The sequence below is a fragment of the Conger conger genome, chromosome 3 (genome assembly GCF_963514075.1).
Source record: "Conger conger chromosome 3, fConCon1.1, whole genome shotgun sequence".
NCBI classification, from domain to species: domain Eukaryota; kingdom Metazoa; phylum Chordata; class Actinopteri; order Anguilliformes; family Congridae; genus Conger; species Conger conger.
Genome location: NC_083762.1, coordinates 34,574,488 through 34,595,336, shown reverse-complemented (window position 1 = coordinate 34,595,336; position 20,849 = coordinate 34,574,488). Strand labels below are relative to the sequence as shown.

The 20,849-nt window shown below is 41.6% G+C and overlaps 1 protein-coding gene across 1 annotated transcript; it reads left to right on the top strand.

Moving 5' to 3' along the window:
* The first annotated feature begins 728 nt into the window (after positions 1-728).
* LOC133123340 (interferon-induced GTP-binding protein Mx3-like) lies at positions 729-14,462 on the top strand. The gene is made up of 13 exons (XM_061233729.1): positions 729-902; positions 1,105-1,299; positions 3,147-3,284; positions 3,475-3,629; positions 5,225-5,363; positions 6,081-6,279; positions 6,410-6,488; positions 6,639-6,761; positions 8,691-8,832; positions 11,609-11,767; positions 12,385-12,461; positions 12,694-12,969; positions 13,358-14,462. The coding sequence occupies exons 1-13, from the start codon at positions 869-871 to the stop codon at positions 13,580-13,582; spliced, it is 1,941 nt and encodes a 646-aa protein (XP_061089713.1). The 5' UTR covers positions 729-868; the 3' UTR covers positions 13,583-14,462.
* Positions 14,463-20,849: the final 6,387 nt, after the last annotated feature.

The following is a 20,849-nucleotide window of genomic DNA, read 5'->3' as shown; positions in this document are numbered from 1 at the left end:
CCAGAGATTCACTATAAAATACTGGTTACTACCTACAAAGCCCTCAATAACCTTGCCCCCTCGTACCTTGCCAACATCTTCCACCGGTAACCCCCACCAGTAACCTTTGATCAGCTGATGCTGATGTCCTTAGCTGATTCCACCTCACTTCCCCCGTTCAAAAAATCTATCAAAACTCTCCTTTTCAAACTTGTTTTTAATATATGGCCTCTCTTTGTCTGCTATTTGTTTTTTATTCCGCTTTTTAATCATTGCTCCTTATTTTTTATTCTTTCGATTATGTATTTGTACAATATAAAGCATATGATTGAAAACGCTATATAAAATAAGTATCATTATCCTTGAAAGTGCGAGTCATTACTTTGCCTGGTGCACGTTTTTGCCACGACTTACCGTAAAGTACAATGTAGACGCGCGGAAAAATTTTAAGTGCAGATAATTTTACCGACGTTTTTCAAAAGCTTGTCACGGCAGACAATTGAATTGTATGATATAGTTAAATGATTTCAGACGAGCTTGTGCTTTCTTAAACCAGATATCTGGATCTTCACCACAACATTATCATTGTTATCAATAGCCGTATATATAACGATATCATATTAAATCCGTGAGGATAACCACCAGAAAGAACATTTAGCCTCATCGTAAAGGTGCACAATAAACCAAGTAGTCCAGAAGGATAACATTGGGGGGGGGGGGGGGGGGGGGTTGTTGTTGTAGAACCCGTCTCTTCTACAGCAATTTTATCAGAAACGAAACTTTTCAGCGAGTTTCGTTTTCCCCGGCGCAGCACAACATCCTGGTCAACTCATTTAAAAGCCTACCGCTGCCTGGGAAACTGCCTTTGTATCAACGCACTACACGAGAAATGATGTCTGAGACCGGTCTGGAAACTGAAGCAGGTATGCTTATGCTACGTGAATTATATTATTCATAATGCTTTTTCTTTTCAATTCATCAAATAAATATTTATTTTACAATCTAAAATGTAGTTTTGTTAAAATGCCTTTTTATTCTTGACATCTTGGACCCTAAACCAACATGGATTTTTTGTACCACATCGTACCATAATTAGGCTAATATTCCTCACATTTCATTCCGCAGCTAACGTAAGTAGCACTCTAAACCAGCACTATGAGGAGAAGGTGCGTCCCTGCATTGACCTGATTGATTCCCTGCGGTCCCTCGGGGTCGAGAAGGACCTGGCTCTGCCCGCTATCGCTGTGATCGGGGACCAGAGCTCCGGCAAGAGCTCCGTATTGGAGGCCCTCTCTGGGGTGGCACTGCCCAGGGGGAGTGGTGAGCGTCCGCGGACACGTGCGCACGCATACATTTGTACATGCACGGCGCACGGCATGCAATTGTCACAACCGGTCTGAACACACAGTAGTTATTTTTCAGCGTTGGATGCAAACTGTACTAACACAATCATAACCTTCATGAATGAGGAAAAGCCAATACCGACTATTTTATTCGATAGACATGCTCGTGAAAGCAAAATTAGTAATCCAAACAGTTAATCATGTGGCTGTATGACTTCATATCTAAAGCAGGGGTGCCCCATCATGTGCCAGGAAGGATGAGATTATGCAGACTTTCATTCCAACCAATCATTACACCAGCTAATTTCACCAATGAGTCTCCTCTTCTCTGGTTGAAGTGAAATCCACTGGTGTAGTGATTGGTTGGAATACTCTAAGCCCTCAATGGCACATTATTTGGCCCTGATCTAGACAATAACATGGTAAAGAGGTTTAGTTGTTGTTCAACCAAACATTAGTGTAGCATCCCCACCGATAAATGGTCAAGACTTAAACTGATGGTTTTCTTGATTTATTTAAATCCTTCCGTTGTCAACCAATAAACCACCGTAAGAGCTATAGGCAGGGCACAAACACAATGCATTAACTACCTAGCCAGTGTCATGAATTAACCTAGCATAACATTTGGTACCATTACGTGGTTGATGAATTTAGCACATGCAAGAAAGTTCTTATTACAGTCCAAAATCATTTCAAAAGACATTAACACATGTTAACCGTGTATTATATCATGAACACTGACCTTGTGCTTCTTCGGCGGGTGCTAAAACAATTCAATATTTAACTTTAACTTTATCTTATCGCTATCTTTCTGTCTTTGTTAACATTACTGTTGCATTCTCTTCTTCTCCTTTGTACGCGCTAGGAACTCGCTAGAGTAGGACACATTATTTCAACATAAAAGTCCTTCAAATAAGGCAGAATATGAGGCAATATTTATAGCTCCTGACTACTCAATAGTGCTGTGTTTTCTTTAGAACTAATTCAGAAATTGGGTCCTTTACAATTAGAATAGGTACGCTCATTGTGACCTACGTGGCTTTGGCCATGGTATGATTGTTGGTGCCAGACATAGTAGTTCCAGCATCTCAAGAACAGTCCTCCTCAAGACGGTATACTGAAAACTGTCTTATACTGAATCCTTTCTAACGAATCGATTGATTACACCTGACTAATCAGAAACTGCTGGGAAGCCACCTGTCCAATTACTTTCCGTTCCCTAAAATGGGGGGGACTATGTATAAATGGATGGAATTCCAACATGAATCATCCATATGGATGTAAGGACCCTCAAATTAAAGGTGACCTTATATTCATTGTTTCATTTCAAGTAAGAAGTTTTATTCAGGTCTCAGTGGGTTTTGGCTCTATACTCCAGCGCATTAGATTTGAAACAAACCAATGAACATGAGGTTACAGTGTGCGCTGTTAGCTCTGATTTGAAAGTATTTACATCTATATTGGGATGTATGAATTTGAGCATTTATTTTAGGCTATATGTAAAATAAATGTGTCAATGTAGGGAATAACGCTAATGAAGCCACCATGGAATTCTTTGAATGTTTAAACTGTGGAATTATTATATTTGAATTTATTCACTCAGTATTTGATAGTTTTGTATTCACATTTCAGAAATGTAGCTTCCCATAATTCAAGTCTTTAAAAACCAAGCCTTCAAATGTAGTTTGTAAAAATGATTTTTTTTATGAATTGGAAAAATGAAGTTTTTAAAACATTGATCCAGATTACTCAGGAAATGTAGCCTGTGGCTAATATCATCCTCTGTGAAAAGGGCTGTTATTTTTTCTCTCCCTCCCTCGACAGGTATTGTGACAAGATGTCCTCTGGAGTTGAAGATGAAGAGGTTGAAAGAGGAAGAGGCGTGGCATGCCAAAATCAGCTACAATGACAGAGTGGAGGAGATTGATGATCCTGATGATGTGGAGATGAGGATCAGAGAAGGTGAGGCTGTTGGACTCTCTGCTCCATTCTGTCAACTGGAAAATAAAGTGACCAGAAAGACATATTTTCTGGATATTCAGCATTGTCCACACACACCCAGGCATGCATGCATACATGCACACACACACACACACACACACCTTACAAACATTTTGTAAGCAGCCCCTCTCCCCAAACCCCTGTTTTCCAGCTCAGGACGAGATGGCAGGAGTCGGGGTGGGGATCAGTGATGACCTCATCAGCCTGGAGATCTCTTCCCCTGGTGTCCCTGACCTCACGCTCATAGACCTACCAGGTATCGCCAGAGTCGCCGTCAAGGGCCAGCCTGAGAACATTGGAGAACAGGTGAGGGCTCCATCCCTCTAACTCGTACCTATAGTTCTGCCCAGAACAGCTGTGTTTCTGTATCTATGAATTAGAGGAGGTAGAGTATTGGGTATCCTCTCCAAGTATACTGGAGGACACAGCAAAGTGATTCAAACAGGAACCGGTATTGCAATTGCCTATCGAGATTGGAGATTGAAAAGACATACCAATGCAGGTGAACTTTGGAGAGGACTGTGTAAAACCCCACGCTAACCCAACAACGGAATTTAGCGAGGGCTGAAGGTATCAGCGTGCTCGTCCTTCTGGTGTTGCTGAAAGAATACTAATAGGGTTAAAAATTAGTGGCCCCTATGCGGAGAGTCTAGATCAGCCAATAAATAAACCATGATACAAAGACAGGAGTACCACTCTGGCTTCCGCTCTTTACTGGTCCGGGCTGACCAAGAATCTCCACAATAGGGCCAATATATATATATATACGAACTGACTAGCTATCTGTAGTCATCACAGAGGTCGCAGGAATAGCTACTCTTGGGTATATCTGTTTACAGCCTAGGGACCCAAGCAGACCAACCTAGCTACGGCTGTGCTCGACATGAATGAACTACCACGCGGAGGCGAGGGATTTACCATCATAGGTCTACGGGTGCTATACGCCGTGATACATTAAGCGTAAATATTCATCCTCCCTAGACCAGTTTGAGGGGGTAAACCAAGCATTCCCTGTATAACTTTGAGTGTCAGTAAGCGAAACCACACAGATCAAGTTTTAACAATTTATTTTACCAGGCAGGTTACATACACGTAATTACATACTAGTTCCAAATCAAAAAACATCATAACGGAAACCAAATTACGGAGTCTTAAAAGTCAAACCTGGTAATAAAAGCTACATACGGGAGTCTGGCTACAGACACCCTGTACGTAGAAATTACGTGCACGGAGTGCACGGGAGGCTGATTGCATTCTCCCAGATTGCTTAGTTTGCTGTCCTTAAATCCAAAATCTGGCCTTTGATGTTAACCCTAAAAATGGGTCACCCATCTGTAATTTGGAGCCACGCCTCCCCAGGAAGCGCAGTTTTTCCTCTGGTTCCTGGTTGGTTATGATGTCCAGGGTTTGCTGTTGCTGAAATAAAACCATTGCACCAGTCGCACTGAAACAATCAGAATAATACCAAACATGAATATTATCTAAACTGACTTTGTCATGAAACATCCAATGCTGTACACATCATTTAGTGACTGAGTAAAGAGGGAGAGAGCAATAAAGGGGGGTTCGAAGGGAATAATGGGCCCAACAGGCCGTGCCCTCTGAAACCTTCCCGTGCCGTAAAGGATGTTGCCCCGTCGTAACGAGTTTTACGGCTGGAGGCCTGAGTCTTCCCCCACAGGCTCCTGCCCGTATGGGTGCAGAGACAGTGGGGGTTAATGGTGCATGCTCCTGGGTTAAATTACTTTACAGCCACATTTTGCCACAATACCAGAGGAAGCCAGCAGGCTGACCAGCCCTGAGTGATAATGCCAGATATAATAATAATATATAATAATATAATAATTTCCATCTTACAACTGCAAACAGGTAAATGATTGAAAAAGTGTTTTTTTTTTCAGATCAAGAGGCTGATCAAGAAGTTCATCAAAAAGCAGGAGACCATCAACCTGGTGGTGGTTCCCTGCAACGTTGACATAGCAACTACCGAGGCCTTGCAGATGGCTCAGGAAGAGGACCCTGAGGGAGAGAGGACTCTGGGTAATTAAGTATTTACACAACATCACATGCGTATGCTACTTTCCTTTCTTCAATTGAGCATATCACAGACACACAGATAGTGAACAAATGGAAACACTGGTCTAAAATCAGAGCCACCTCTGACCTGTATAGCTTGTTTGCACCCTGGAATACAGTGTTGGGTTCATATTTATAGAATCTGAAAAAGTGTGACATAATAAAACCACAAAACGGTGATGCCAATGTCATGTTCCAATATAAGAACGAAAATATACAATTCAGACGTTGCATGAATAAACATATTGGGCCAGATTCACAAAGCTCACAGCGCAAAATGTGGCCTGACAAAAGTGTGCTGGTGCAGTCTCTGATTGATTTCAGTACCTGAAATTAACGTCTCATTTACGAAGGCTACAGCTCATTACACAATCAGCAAATGGGACTGCCTACAAACCGCATTTTGCGAAAGAGACAGATCTTTTATTTCTCCCAGAAGCGTAATTATTTGTATGGCTAGATGTTTGTCACAGAAGTTGCATGGGATTTAATCTTTTTTGGCAGTCCCTTTAATTCCCTGTTTCTTTTCTGCAATTGTTTTGGAGGATAACTAATCAGAAGAAGCACACGCTCTTTCCGTGACGGACAAAAGCAATTAAAAGCAGCACATCATTACATTTAGCCTTCTCATATTTTTAATTTAATTTAATTTATAGAAGTTTTAATTTCAAATGCTTGCAGGTATCCTGACCAAGCCAGACCTGGTTGACAAGGGCACAGAAGAAACAGTGGTGGACATTGTTCACAACGAGGTCATCAATTTGACCAAGGGCTACATGATCGTCAAGTGCCGAGGTCAGAAGGAAATCAAGGACAAAGTGTCCTTGAATGAGGCAACCTACAAGGAGAAGGCCTTCTTCCAAGACCACTCACATTTCAGGTCAGTCATCTGGCTGAATTTATACCTATGAATGTAGATTTTTAAAACTCAGCCGTTTACTTGAGTGTTCACTGCCGAGCAGTAGTCTAGTCTCCTTAAGTTATAATTTCTTTCATGCTGTTTTCTGCAGTGCCCTGTTTGATGAAGGCTTTGCCACCATCCCCAAGTTAGCAGAGAAGCTGACTTTAGAGCTGGTCCATCACATTGAGGTAAAGAGTCCTCTCACTGCTGCACCAGAGAGAAGAACAGGATCTCATTTCTGACTAACCTTTATAATTCTGTTCTATCACTGACATTCTGCTGTGCCTTATTTGTTGGTGAATGAATCATGACTACTCGTGTGTTTTCATTGTCTTTAGAAATCTCTGCCTCGGCTAGAGCAGCAGATTGAGGTCAAGCTGGAAGACACCCATGCAGAGTTGGACAAGTATGGGGGCGGACCCCCTGAGGATCCTGCTAAGAGGATGTACTTCCTAATAGACGTGAGTTATCTGTTGTTTGAAATGGTAAGGTGGGGTGTTTAGCTGCAGTTTCATAAGTATATTCATGTTCCTCCCACCACCATTAAACTGACACAAATGGCCATGTCCAGTTCCAGCAATGTGAGAAGTGAAAATGTAAGCTTTGTATAGAGGCAGTCTTGTTTTATTAAAAATAGGTTGAAGTCAACTTTTGCTCTTGGTGAGACCTGTTGTAGCTCCGACAGCTACCGAGTGGGAGTGCTTTCCTATAACTCATTTACTTTCTTCAATTCTCTTCTTCAGAAACAGAATTGCATTATGATGAATGTTTTCTGCATATACAGTTGCAATAAAAATTATTCAACCCCCATTGCTCATTAGGTTTATTGGCAAAATATACAATTTCTCAGCTGTTTGCAATAAACAAATTACACAAGAACTGTTTAAGTAGTTCAATGAAACATAATATTACAAAATATTACAAGGGTTTTTATCCACATTCAACACAAAATGCTACTTTTAATCACTACTGCAGTCTCAAAATTACCCAACCCCTTGTTTCAAGCACACCTGGTGCAACTAATTAGTTCAGGTGTGCTTGAGATAAAACACATAAATACCTGGACTGGCTAGGGGTTTGTTGAGAATGACGTTTGATTGCATGTTAGAAATATGGCTAAGTCAAAAGAATTGTCCAAAAAGTTCAGAGAAGAGATCATAGCCTTGCACAAATAAGGAAAAGGAAACAAAAAGATAGCAAAGGCACTGAATGTTCCTAGAGATACAGTTGGAAGCATAGTTCGCTTTAAAGTTAAAGGAACAGTGGCTACACTACCTGGACATGGCAGAAAGAGGAAGCTATCAGCGGCTGCCACCAGATTCCTGAGGAGGCAAGTGGTCAAAAACCCTAGAGTGACTGCAAAACACCTGCAGCAAGACTTGGTGGCAGCAGGCAGTGAGGTTTCAGTTTGCACAGTAAGGCGCATACTGAACACTGGCTCCATGCCCGGACTCCAAGACGTACACCACTACTGACCCAAAAGCACAAGAAAAGTCGGCTCCAATATGCTGAAAACCATCTAAATAAGCCACAGAAGTTTTGGAATTCTGTTCTGTGGAGCGATGAAACAAAACTGGAACTTTTCGGGCCTATGGATCAGTGGTATGTCTGGAGGAAGAACAATGAAGCATATGCTGAAAAGAACACCTTGCCTACAGTGAAGCGTGGCGGTGGCTCAGTGATGCTCTGGGGCTGCTTTGCTGCCTCTGGCACTGGGAACCTGCAGCGTGTGGAGGGCACGATGGATTCAGTCAAGTATCAGGAAATCTTAGGAAAAAACCTCATGCCGTCTATGATGAAGCTGAAGCTTGGGCGTCGTTGGACCTTCCAGCAGGACAATGATCCCAAGCATACCTCAAAGTCCACCAAGGCTTGGTTTCAGAAGAAGAAATGGAAGATTCTAGAGTGGCCGTCACAGTCACCTGACTTGAACCCCATAGAAAATCTCTGGTGGGATTTGAAGAAGACGGTTGCCAAACGCACACCCAAGAATATTACTGAACTGGAGGCCATTGCCCATGAGGAATGGGCTAAAATTCCTCAGGAACGCTGAGCTGGTGTCTGGCTATGCGTCGCATTTGCAGCAGGTCATAACAGCAAAAGGGTGCTCTACTAAGTACTGAAGATGCTTGTCATGAAGGGGTTGAATAATTTTGAGACTGCAGTAGTGATTAAAAGTAGCATTTTGTGTTGAATGTGGATAAAAACCCTTGTAATATTTTGTAATATTATGTTTCATTGAACTACTTAAACAGTTCTTGTGTAATTTGTTTATTGCAAACAGCTGAGAAATTGTATATTTTGCCAATAAACTTAATGAGCAATGGGGGTTGAATAACTTTGATTGCAACTGTACTCCGATATGATACATGCCCCCTGCCCACCTACAGAAGGTGACTGCCTTCACCCAGGACATTACCAACCTGACGCTTGGAGAAGAACTGAGGAATGGGAACAAGTTTAACCTCTTTTCTGACCTGAGGAGAGAGTTTGCAAAGTGGAAGGCTCATCTTGATCACTCTGGAGACACCTGTGAGTGTGCCATGCTCTTCTTGTCCTATGGAATAATCTTCTCTTTCTTCCTCCTTCTTCTCCAGAAATAATAGGAATTTAATCAAATTTATCTCAAGAATATATTACACACACTCACAAGCACTTTATTAGGAACATTTTTACTTTATTACACCTACATATTCATGCGATTATCTCATCAGCCAATTGTGTGGCAGCAGTGCAATGCATAAAATCATGTAGAAACGGGTCAGGAGCTTCGGTTAATGTTCACATCAACCATCAGGATGGGGAAAAAATGTGATCTGAGTGACTCTGACCGTGGAATGATTGTTGGTGGCAGTATCTCAGAAACTGCTGATCTCCTGGGATTTTGGCGCAAAGAATGTTGCAAAAAACTAAATTCAGTGAGCAGCATTTACATTTACATTTTTGTCATTTGGCTGACGCTTTTAATCCAAAGCGACTTACAAGTGCATAGGTTCTACCACAAGTCAAAGCATCACATCCATAACGAGGAAAATACATATAGTCGTCATCATAAGTGCAATTTTTTGGGGGTTAGACAAGGATAGGGATATCAGAAAGGAGGGGCGGGGGTAATCAGGAGGGAGGACTAAGGTAGAGTTTGAAAAGGTGTGTTTTGAGTCTGCATTGAAATAGGGGAGGGATTCTGCTGTCCTGACAGTGGTAGGCAAGTCATTCCACCACTGAGGAACCAGAACGGAAAACAGGCATGAACGTGCAGCTCGACCGCCAGGTGCACGTAGAGAGGGAACCATAAGGCGACCAGAGCTGGCAGACCGGAGTGGTCTAGCTTGGGAGTAGGGAGTGATCAAGGATTGTATGTAAGGTGGGGCAGTCCCCTTAGCAGCCTGAAATGCCAACACTAGGGCATTGAAATGGATGCGTGCAGCAATAGGAAGCCAGTGGAGGCTTTGTCCACCTGGACTAGGAGCTGGGTGGCTTTGTCCGTTAGGACATGACGGATACGGCGTATATTATACAGCAGACAGAAATGCATTGTTAATGAGAGACGTCAGATGAGAATGGCCAGACCGGTTCATGCTGACGGTTAGGTGACAGTAACACAAATACCCACATGTTACAAGTATGCAGAAGAGCATCTCTGAACACACAACATATCATAACTCTAAGTGGATAGGCTACAGAAGTAGAAGTAAAAAAAAAGAAAAGAAGTAATTATACCTAATAAAGTGCTCAATGAGTTTATGTGGGGGGAGGAAGTGATATAGCGTGCACTTTCAAGTGGGAGGGAGATGACTTTCTTCTGAGAGCGAAACAACTGGACTAATTGGACTGAGAGAGTTTTCCCTGGCTAAACCGCTTATGGTAGGGATCACTCCCTGGTGGTACTCTGGTTCAGCGATATGTTTATGTTCCAATACAGCAATATATTTACAGTATGATAAAGCTACAGTCCCCTCCAAATGTTTTGGAACAGCAAGGTCAATTCCTTTGTTTTTGCTATCTGAATTTCAGCTTTCCTTGTATTTTTATCTAGATTTTTTTTATTTTTTATCTGAGGACAGATCACCTTTTGTTTCAGACCACCTAATTTTTAGGTGAGCTAAAGTATTGGGACATGTGTTTCTTTTGACTAACAGGTGTTTCTTGTTGCCCGGATGTGTTTTGTTAGATTTATTGGTTAAACAATAAATAGTTATGAATGTCTACTCTTGGTTTTAGCCTTGGGTTTTGCCTGTGAAGACTGCATTTGTGTTAGAAAAGGGAAACCAATATGAAGACCAGAGAGCTGTCTTCAGGGGGAAAAGCAAGCCATTTTGAAGCTTAGAAAAGAGGGAATAGCATTGGGGATAGCTTGTACATCAACTTGGAATGTGAAAAATAAAGAAACCGCTGCTATACTGAGGAGCAGATATCGAACCGGTCGACCAAGGAAAACAACAGCATTTGATCACAGAAACATTGTGTGAGCTGTGAAGGAAAAAAACCCAAAACATCAGACTGTGACAAACAATCTCCGCAGGGCAAGGGTGAAGGTATCTCAACCGTTCAAAGAATTACAGAGATGAGCCACAAAAGTTCTGGAACAAAGATCTATGGACTGTTGAGATCAAGTGTGGAGAAGGGATCTGCTCATGATCCAAAACATTCAAGCTGATCTGTTTTGGGTTTGCATGGCTCCATAACTCCTGGAGTGGGCTGATCAATCTTTACTGATGTAACTCATGATGGTAGCTGCAGGATGAATTCTGAAGTCTACAGAAACATTCTGTCTGCCAACTTATAGAGGAATGCGTCCAAACTAATTGGGAGGAATTTCATCATACAGCAAAACACTGCCAACTCAACAAAGTTGTGATACCAAAGGTGCTAAGTAGTTTAACAAAAGCTGAAATTCTAACTTTTGTTCATCTTTTGTTCATCTTTTTATTCCAACCCCAAATGTATTCAGTATATTGCAAAAACAGAGGAATTGGCCTTGGCGTTCCAATACTTTTGGAGGGGACTGTATATTGCTTGATTGGTGGAAAACTGAAGCAAGGCATATGTAGGACATATTTCAGCCAGTATATATGCACTGCATTGCCCCATACTGAGTATGGAAACTAGTCCTAAACTGCATTGTATGTTATCACCTCCAAAAAACTTATGCTGTCACTGTACCGGTGATATGTTACCATAAGTATGTTATTGGTTTACAGTATGATGTTTATAAGGCCACTTTACTTCTTCATGTTCATGTTCATGTTTTCAAAAATGTGTTTATCCAATGAAGAAATCACACGTGCTGTGTAAACTCTCTCTGCAGTCAACCAGAGGATTGAGGAGCAGGTGCATGAGTATGAGGTTAATTACCGTGGCAGGGAGCTTCCTGGCTTCATCAACTACAAGACCTTTGAGATTCTGGTGAAGGACCAGCTCAAAAAGCTGGAGGAGCCAGCTGTGAAGAAGCTGAAGGGGGTCACAGGTGACCGTTATTAATTATGACTGTGTCCCGTCTGAGACAGTGGGCCCGCCCTTGCCCCATCACTGGCCTCAGAACCACTGTTCATGGCATTCTTTATCACCCTAATACATTTTAGCTGATACATTTTCTTAAAGGTAAAATAGGTAAGATTTTTGTGTTCAAATATTGTTACAAGACCATTGTAAATCCCTTCCTATCATTGAAAAAGGCTCACTGACATGTTGACTCGCCCTCTACCTGTGTTTATAGTCCTTAAATTTGGGTTTCAAAATATGCAGTTGACGGGCCGGCACTCTCTACCAAAACATCTATAGCTGTACAATAATTCAAACTCATTGGTTGAAAATTGGTTCTAATTGCCACAGCCAATGGCGTTTCAACTTCAGCGTGTTCAAAGAGAAGGGGTGGGATAAACGGTGTTGTAGTTTGAGTATATGTGTTGCTGCAATTCCTCTCTTGATCGTTAGAGGTCCGAAATTACCTATTGTGCTTTTAAGTTCAATCATACTGCATAACTCTATTTTTCATATGACCTACACAAACACAATATAATAATTACCTGGGGGGGGGGGGGGGGGGTTGAATAAGCCTGCAATAACTGAAACTCTTTCTTGCAGACATTGTGAGGAAGGCGTTCTTACAGCTGGCTCATAGCAACTTAATGGGATTCCCAAACCTCCTGAAAAGTGCCAAGGTACTGCAGATATATTGTACAGATTCAACCTTACAGTGTACATTGTACTTTTTTCCAACACAGGCTTTTCTACACTCTTGTTGTGAAGAATGGAAATGAGGAGCGAGTTTAAATAAAATGAACTACACATGAAAGTGTTCTTTAGGACCACTATTGGCCACTCCTTAAGAATTCCAGCTCTGCCATTGGGTAAGATTTCAGCAGCATAGCCATATGGTTTTGTCATACCCAGACCAAGATAGAAGACATCAAGAAGGAAAAAGAGGCCATGGCAGAGACCATGCTGAGGACCCAGTTCAAGATGGAGCTGATCATCTACACCCAGGACAGCACCTACAGCCACAACCTGGATGACATAAGGATTAAGGAGCAGGACGAGCAACGTGTGGCAGTTGCAGGAAACGTGGTCTCAACACTGACAGAACATAAAACCAGAAGCATTGTCTACAGCACAGACAGCAATGCCACTCTTCAGGAAATGATGGTCCACCTCAAATCATACTATCGTGTAGGTGGCATCAATGCTTTCCTGATTTCATGCATTCCATTCATTATTCCATTCATGCTACACAATCTGTAATTTTTGACGATCAGCACGATCTGCCTCTCAAAAAAATAATTGTGTACATGGGGGTCTACATCAAAGGCAGCTTGGCTGTAGCATTTTCTGTTTGTGCATCATTCAATCAGGATCTTACAGGAGGAATTCAGGTTAACTTTTTCACAGGAATAAAAGCGGTGTCCTGTTTGAGATTGTGCTCCATACATCATACATTAGGCAGTTTGAATGGGCACTTGCTTGTTTTATGTCCAAACTCACCTCATTTTGATTGATCTCATCTTATACTGGGATTGCAGAACAGGTCCCACCTAACCGTGTGCCACTCTTACCCCAGATCGCCAGCCAGCGCCTGGCTGACCAAGTCCCGCTGGTCATCCGCTACCTGATGCTGCAGGAGTCGGCTGCGCAGCTACAGCGGGAGATGCTGCAGATGCTGCAGGACAAGGAGAACGCAGAGCTGCTGCTGAAGGAGGACTACGACATCGGGAGCAAGAGGGCTGCTCTGCAGAGCCGGCTGAAGCGCCTGACGGAGGCGCACAACTACCTGATGAAGTTCTAATCCCCACCCCCTCAAACACATTCCACCAAAATAATTCTGCTATTTCTCTTTTGTGGAATTTCTGATATCTGGTTCTTCTCTCATTCACACCGTAGATTCTGGATTACATGCTTCAGAATTCAGTCTTGGAGGGCCGCAGTGTGCTGGTTTTCGGTGTGGTTCAGCACTAATGATTTCACTATACCCTTTGCTCTCAAGGCCTTAGCTGGCTGCTAGTGAAAAGGAACCAGACATTCCTGCAGTCGCTGCGGCTCCCTCCAGGGCTGGAGTTGAGACTCCTGTTGTACAGTAAATGGTTTATATCCTGCTTGTTCACTCCTGTTTATTAATTGTGTATTATAACGATGTGTTCATGGTACCATTATGTGTCAATAATAATCCGTTGAAATATAGATAGTTATCAAGCAGGACAATTCCTTTTGGATTTTAGTTTTAGCTGAGGATTGCATGTCTGTCATTGGTGTATTTCTTTTTGTTGATGTTAAAACTGATTCTTGTGTTGGGAGTTTTTTTGAGGAAGTGGAACCATATGTACACCATTGCACATTTTACATTCTGGATCAATGTGAGTTCTCTTTGAATAGTACAACTAACACTAACTCCGTAGTTTACAGTACAGGTATGGTTTGGTCTCTACTTTGGGTTATGTTTTGGTTTGCTACAAGGGGAATGACCATCTGAATGTTGTTCTCTCTTGGGATTATATTCCTGCAGTACTTGATGTACAACATATTTTCTTTTGTCTGAGACCATGACCTTTTTCACCCTCGTACTCTGTTACAGGAAAAATATGCGGAACCTGTTTAACCAGTTTTGTTCATAAGAGCCACACCCCTGTATACACACAATGCATACAATAAAAACAACGTCAACAAGAAAAGTGTGTAGCATCTACCCAGCTGTTCAAGATGTCACCATATAATATAAAATATATAAACAATCCAGTAACCAAAAAGATGTGGAAAAAGACACCACGGCAGCAAGCTCTTCAGGAAAATCAGACCTTATTAGCACAAGTGCACAAAGCCGAATCAATTCTGCAGAATTGAACCTCAAATGTCATTTTTACACCCATTATATGCCCTGTTCTTATCTTGACTCCTCCTAAAACATTCCAAAAAACAGGTAAAAACATCATTGTGGCAATTGCCCAGGTATTCCAGACATCATGCTCTGCCAACTGTCCTTGACTGTATACAAAGTTCAGGACCCGGCAGCTGCTTTCTAACAAAGAAAAAAGATGACTTATGCACAACATGGTGCTATAATGTACTTTTCCAAGTTTCTTTGAAGCATACACATCATTTTATTCAACTCAGGGTACATATGGGTCACTGTGTACTTCTAGCACAAATGAGCAGTTAATCAGTTTGAAACTATACAGGTTACATATCATACTGTGGCGAGCGAAGGCTCCAAAGACTGAGGCAGAGAAATAGTGGCGTTTTTCGAATCGCTTGGCAGCTTTGTTTTATTAAAACACTCTTGTAGTAATGCTCTTCACAGCAAACATTCACAGACTGACAAACAGGTCGGGCGACTGTTGTTTTTAATAGCCGATCAGACAACCTGTTTGAACACCACATTATGACACATGGCGGGAAGATAACTCCGCCCACTTTACCCCTGCACAGGCGAACAACGTCACTGTTTCTAACATGGCTGCGCCCTGTGCACAGCGAAAACATAGAAAATTGCCCTAAGACACATTTTCTAATAAACTTTAAACACGATCGGGTAGCCACAGACTACCCGGTCCCATCCAGCCCAGGTACAGAACCCCGGGCCGTTACAATACTTTAATATGTGATTAATGTTCTCTTCTAAGTGAGTAAGTGTGGTTTTTCAGCCTGACACATTTTTTTGCTTTTTCTTTGCTCTCATTTCAACAGTTTACACTGGTTTCTTGCGTTTTCATAAGCTCAGCTGTAATTAAATGTTCTAGGTTCATTTGATTTGATAACAAGCAGCATACATGTGATATTGATTACAGGCCGTATACATATATATATATATATATATATATATATATATATATATATATATATATATACGGCCTGTAATCAATATATCACTAGACGGCCTGTAATCAATATATCACACACACATATATATATATATATATATATATATATATATACTTTTAGCATAAATCATCAAGTTTTGGAGGAACCAGCTTGCTCATTAAGGTTGAGTCTGATTTTGACTTGTGATTGTTTATCATGCTTTTAGGAGGGAGATTAGGAGGGAGATCTTTTGTTCAATGAATTTTCCCTACAATACTTGTATCTTCTGTTGTTCAGAGGCTGAAAGTACTGACCACCTATTTTTCAATTGTCCATCCACTAAATTATTTTGGTCTGATATCCAAAATTGGCTGTCTTTGAAAATGAATAATATACATTCATTTACTTACTTCAGTGTAATATATTTTAAAGATAACTTGGATGCAAGTATTTCAGATATTGTTAACCTTGTAATTATTTTGGGAAAATATCACATACACTCTTGTAAGTGGAACGGTACCTTTCCCTCCTTTCCTGTTTTCATTAATAACTTTGCCAATTACTTAAGTCACTGAAATGTATGGTAAGAATGAATTAAAAAGCTAAAAGGTTGTTTACATCTATGCCCAAGTCCTTGCTATTTTAATGTCTCCTAATTTTGATACCTAGTGCTATCCATCTGCTTATGTAATTCTTTACGTATTCATTTTGTTTTATTTACTCCGCTGTTGTCATTATAAATGTATTGCAATTTTTGTAAACTTGATTCCCTATCTTGTAATGTAAATTTTCTTTTTGTTAAAAATAGGAGTGAATAGGAGTGTGGGGGAGGCTGGTGAAACGAAACTAACATATACTACACTACTTTCATTTCCACTCCAACGTTTTAAAGGATGACAGCTGCTGTCTGCTGAAAAGTTCCAGAAGTAAGAAGCGAGCACCTTCCATCAGTGATGCAAAATATCGCGACTGCGCAAGTAAGTTATAAATTAATGCCTACATTTAAACGGTGTCGAGGACCCGGCCCTAGGCCCCCCTAATGAGAGATTGGCGGGGGATGGGTTTGGAAGGAATGCATTGTTAACCCCTCGCACACGCCATCGAGGTGGTAGTAAGAACGCCCGTAAGAAGAAAAATATGTGGTTCACAGATAATGAGCAGCCATACTTGTCAGTAGAGGGGTCTGAAGTCGGGGGACTTAGATTTAGGGTTTTAAGGAGCAAGGTTAAAGTTCTGACTGAGAATACCCCAACCCTACAGGGGAGGGGCACAATGCCTGGCTAAAACAAAAAAAATAAGGAAAATGGAAGGGATGTCAATACCGAAAGAAGATTAAGAGGCTTCAAGGGCCTTCCTGATTATAACACAAATAATTTATCGGATAGATTCAAAAGACTAACAGTGGAGGAGTTAAATGAAGAATTACACTCAGCTATTAGCTGGATGTCCTTTGTAGATCCCTTAAGGCGCCACAAAAAGGGGCACCTGAAGAGTATTGAGATGGTGGCAGGCATTAACTTCTGGATTGCATGAGATCAAAGTTTGGAGGAAGTCAAGGAGAGACTATGAAATTGAAACAGACACCAGTGATGAATAGGTTAATAAAAAATTACATAAGAGCTAGTGTTTTTCCACATATTAAGATGGTGGAAATTCCCAACCGGAGGGGCACATGAGATAAAGTGTTGGGGAAATTTCTTTTGAGGTATGAGAAAATGACAGTGGGAAAAACAGAAGTGATGAATATGGTCACTAAAAAACAAGTTGCATAAGAGATAAATGTCTTCCCGCTTGATATATTGGGGACATTTCTTATCAAAAAGGTAAACTTTTGTATGCAAAAAAGATATATAAGGAATAAGCTTTTAGACCTTAGGATGGGATCTTAGAACTTTGCCATTTTGCAAGATATCTACGAGCTGTTGAAGAGAGAGCAACACAAGACAGCTGTAGTCAAGCTGGAGTGGCGCGCTCCCTCTGCGCACCACTCCAGGATATGGATATGGAGAGAGGAGTGACGTACGCGGTGCGGACTCAGCCCAAGAGTTGTGGCAGTGGGACTGATGTCGAAGAGGTGTTCATGCGCATCCCTCATCATACAGAAAAGCTGGTGAAAGAGTTAAAGGGCTTTTACGACATGCTTGGAGCCGTGAACTGCACCTGGAGGCCAACAGACGGGACGCGGGGTTCCTCCACGCTACAGAACACCTTCCTGCTGGACCCACGCAAGAACCTGAAGCCTCCCCCCCTAACCTCAGTGTCAGTGAGGAGAGGCATATGCTGCGGCTGCACTGCAAAACCCCCGACGTGTTCGAAGACATACCAGTGCACATCCCATACAACAGGCAGGAGAAGTACGAAGTGCAAAGTCACGTCTTTCGAAAGTCTGGGTCCTGATCCTGCCCCAGATTCCCAAACCAATGCAGCTGTTCAAAGAGCTCATCAACAGCAAGGAGGAGGGATCAAATCCCGCAGAAAACGAGATGGCTATATTTAGGGCATGGGTGGTAATTATAATCTATATTACTTTTAAAAGTAGGAAAAATAGTACATAGAAGTAATACATTTTAAGTTTCCTTTCATTTTTATGTCTTTTATTTTTTAGTAAGATACTATATACGATATAAATAAGTAGTAGACTTTAGGGGTGTTCGTACCCATTGTATTAATGGAAGTTCAGTAGCTTTTATCTCCGTGAAGGGGGAGCCATAAGATAAGGTAAAGGCCAAAGAGGATTATGGATATTTCAGGGGTGTACCTTGATTTTTAAACATCATAGGTGGAAAGGTAAATTAGAAAGAGCTAAAGGGGTATATGTAACTTGCATGTGATCAGCAAACTGCAAAAGATGATATGTACACTGTAATCTGTATAACTCTATTCTTTTGATTGATTATAATAAAGTATATCTTACTATAATCATATGTGATAAAGATTCTTTTGAGGAATACATTGAATACAGGACATCGAATACCAGATTTGCATCACACCCTTCACTTCGAGACTGGGCTGGAAGTTCAGTAGAACTTACCAGGGCTCCAGGACGTTCGGAGTACTTGAGTTCGTCCCCGAGACACCTCCTCGTGGGGTACTGCTCGTGGGAACGTGAGGTCTGAGCTCGGCAAGGGGTCCGTGGCTCACGACAACGGCACCTTGATCATCACGCGGAACGATGTGCTGGTAAAACTTGCGGAAAGTTTGGTTAGCCTAAATGTTATTTTTATGAATAGGCGTAAATAAAAATGCACTATTCACCGAATAAAATGTAGGAGATAAAAATAGACGAGATAAGGGAAGATTATGTTTAAACCATTTTAGTCCTTCGATTTAAGACAATTCAAATTATTGCTAGCTTTGCTGTCTCTGAAACAGACCCGACAGGGCTGTATGTTAACGCTGAAATGAGTGATGTGATTACTGTTTTTGTTAAGGGTGATCATTTAGTTGCGAGTTAGTATTTTAACTTTTCTTTACGGCGGCGATAAAGCTTTTGCTTGTTTACCGTGCCTGCTGGCTTCGGTAAACTAGCATAAGCATCATCCACGCTAACGGCGAAAACGTTAATGGCCGCGTTTCCCGAACGCGTTAAGAACGTTCTTAAGCTAAGAACGTTCTTAAGGACCTTCTTAGGCCTCCCGAAAGAAGCAAACGTGTTTCCCGAAACACCTTCTTAGCCTAAGATGATCTTTCGTAAGAAGGCTTTGTAAGAAGGGTCCGGAGCGTTCTTAAGAGCCTTCTTATCTCTTAAGAACGTTCTTTATCGGGAAACCTGGCCAACTTAACAGGCTTCATAGCGATCAAACGCTTGCAGATCCAGCCACATCAGGCAACTGACACATGAAATTGAGCACGGCAGATTAAAGATTCAAGAGTAAAGATTCCTTTATCACTGTGCATTTGCATACAAGAGAATGAGACACCGTTTCTCAACCAGCATCTGCAGTGCAAATAAAAGAGTCAAATAAACAAAACTGTGAGATCCGTTATCAAGCAAACGTATTTTATTTATTGTGAGGGCTAAAGTTAGATACTCGTGCGCAGTAACGTTACGTTCTTAACGTTCGTAATTAGGAAAATATGTATATAGCCTATTAGGAAACAATAATCACAGCCATGCTAAATTATAATGGCCAAAGTAGGCTATGGCTGTAGGCAACTAGCCTCTAAAAAATAATGTGTAAACCTAATCCTAAACTAAACATCCAGGAGTTTAACCACCAATTAAATATAAAATAAGGCCACACATGTGTGGCCTTATTGCCCACTGCCCGGCACACCCGGGCAGTGCTGGCTTGGTGTGCCGGTGCCACCCAAAATTGTAGCTGGCACACCCAAATGATGAGTGTATTTACGGCGTAAATCCTCCGTGAGTCGGCAGGCAGTAGATGGTGGAGTGGTTAATGTTACCGTTTTTCGTGTGGAAGCCTCAGGTTCAAATCAGATCTCCACCCTTTCCACAGTTATTTAACACCTTATTTCCGGTTTAAACATTTATTATTATTGTTATATTTGTGTAATTGGCCATGATTCGCACACAAAATAAGAATTAGTAAGAATTTAGAAATGTTACGGGTGTGGAGTGTAACTCCAATGATTTCTACTGGGGAGTTGTTGACCCAAAACAACATGCAGACGGAAGGTTAAAAACAAGATTTATTATACTTACTAAAACACAAGTTAAGAACAGATTGAAATGTCTCAGTGTTAAAAGAGTCCATGTCAAATCCAGCGAGCTAAGAGTCCCGTTCCGGGCTCCGCCTCCCTCCCTCGGCCTCACTCGCGGCTCCTGCGGGATGTCAGCTGTTCTCCCGGTTCTTGCACTCTTGCGACCAGGCCGTAGGCTTGCAAACCGTAGCCGGTTTCAAGCCAATTTTCTGTTGTCTGTCTCATAGGGTCTGTCTTTGCCAAAGTGCCCCATGGTTGGGGTAGTAGTACCGGCAAGAATTTCAATCCACTTTCACCCCTGATTCATATTAAAATCAAAACTTTAAAGTCAAGTAATTTATTCTCCACATCCTCTTATTTCACTCAAAGGCCTTTTTGCCCCGAAAATGAGGAAATTCCTACCCTGTTACATAGCCTATGCATGGCAAATTAGAAAAGAAAAGTGTGGATTCAGCCCGCAATTAGTATTATAATCGCGTTCTGGCGCCTCACTTCCCCGCGCGTTATTCTCAGTGTTGTTTTATTGTAGGACGCCACTTGTTACATCAGAACTTCATCTGGGAGCATGTAATTATGTGGAACAATTGATTAGCCTG

Coding starts and splice junctions, on each gene's coding strand:
- LOC133123340 (XM_061233729.1), top strand. CDS start 869: ATGATGTCTGAGACCGGTCTGGAAACTGAAGCAG. Junction 11,768..12,384: donor GAAGCTGAAGGGGGTCACAG/GTGACCGTTATT, acceptor TCTTTCTTGCAG/ACATTGTGAGGAAGGCGTTC. Junction 12,970..13,357: donor ACCTCAAATCATACTATCGT/GTAGGTGGCATC, acceptor CTCTTACCCCAG/ATCGCCAGCCAGCGCCTGGC.